At 37.6% G+C, this 1388-nt stretch overlaps 1 protein-coding gene across 1 annotated transcript; it reads left to right on the top strand.

Annotated features, from left to right (window-relative positions):
• The first annotated feature begins 334 nt into the window (after positions 1-334).
• On the top strand, positions 335-1384 carry LOC108623592 (cytochrome P450 9b2-like). The gene has a single exon (XM_018022186.2). The coding sequence runs from the start codon at positions 379-381 to the stop codon at positions 832-834; it is 456 nt and encodes a 151-aa protein (XP_017877675.1). The 5' UTR covers positions 335-378; the 3' UTR covers positions 835-1384.
• The last annotated feature ends 4 nt before the right edge of the window (positions 1385-1388 follow it).

The raw sequence follows: 1388 nt of genomic DNA, 5'->3' as shown, positions 1-1388 counted from the left end.
TAGTAGTGGGGATCGAAATACGGGCGAAAAACAGGGGAAGCGAGCCTCGTGGGTAAAAATATCTCAACCCTGGTCACATCTCGAGTGCAAAGGGTTAATACTATTCTTATATCGTGGGGCTGTTAGTGATATCTCTTAGACCTTTAGATGGAGGCGATTTACATTTTCTAAAAAGAACTTTTACTACAATCGGTTGCTGCAATATATCATTAATCAAAAAGATGTTCGGAACGAAAACTGGAAACAAGGACAGTAAGATAATCCTTAATTAATAAAAAACAGGTAGAACAAGTGTAGCTTGATTTTCAAATAGATAAAAGATTTTCTCCTGTCCTGGAAAAACACGGAGGTGTGTTAACGTACGAATCGCTGAAAGAGATGACTTATATGGACCAAGTAATTAGAGAATCGCAAAGATATTACGCGTCAGTGAATAACATGTACAAAGTATGTACAGAAGAGTGCACGTTGAAAGGATCAGACGGGCTTAAGTATCGTGTGAAACCTGGCACCGAAATTTTCATATCCGTTTATGGACTGCATAAGGATCCGAGGTATTGGTCCGATCCGGAGACCTTTGATCCAGATCGTTTCAGCGAGGAGAGGAAGCACGAGATTAATAAGATGACATTCCTCCCATTCGGCGAGGGGCCAAGGATGTGCGTGGGAATGAGAATGGGACTGCTGCAAATGAAATGTTGTTTGGCTACCTTGATCAAAGGCTATAAATTGGAATTGTCGCCTAAAACGAAACTGCCTTTCAAACTGCTGTCTTTCGTTTTTCTTACAGAAGCAGAAGGCGGAATTTGGGTATATCTGTCAAAACTTCGATAACAGTCAAACATGTAATATTGTAGGAATTATGGATTCTAATACACCGCGTGTACGATGTTTCATTTTCTTATTTCATAGCGAATTGAAAACCTAGTTAACTTTGCTATCTCACTAGAAAATAACAGTTACAATAGAACAGCAACGAAATTAGTGATAACTTACGTAACAACTGAAGTTTTCAATGTCAATTTGTCACATACCAATAACACTAACCAACACAAAAATAATTTTGCAATATCCATCACGTGATTCTTATAGAGATTCTCGTGCTGAACACGAATCTGGAAACAGAATTGTTCTATCACGTACGATTCTCGAAAAATTGCATGATAGTTCATAAAAATGTATGATTTTCAGGAAAAGTGAGATATTACAGGAAAACTAAGGGAGCGAGGAAGTTCATTTTGGAACCAAAAGATAGAGATGACTTTCCTGAATAAATCCATGTAAAATACTGTCTACATTCATACTTCTTATCAGTTGTAAATAATTGTTAAATTTCGAGAAAGCGCTGGCTCGAGTACTTTGCGTGTACTATTTTCGTATGTATGTGA

Source organism: Ceratina calcarata, unplaced genomic scaffold, assembly GCF_001652005.2.
Source record: "Ceratina calcarata isolate Rehan_Ccalc_2016 unplaced genomic scaffold, ASM165200v1 scaffold2786, whole genome shotgun sequence".
In the NCBI taxonomy this organism is placed as follows: domain Eukaryota; kingdom Metazoa; phylum Arthropoda; class Insecta; order Hymenoptera; family Apidae; genus Ceratina; species Ceratina calcarata.
This window is presented reverse-complemented; position numbering and strand designations above follow the sequence as displayed.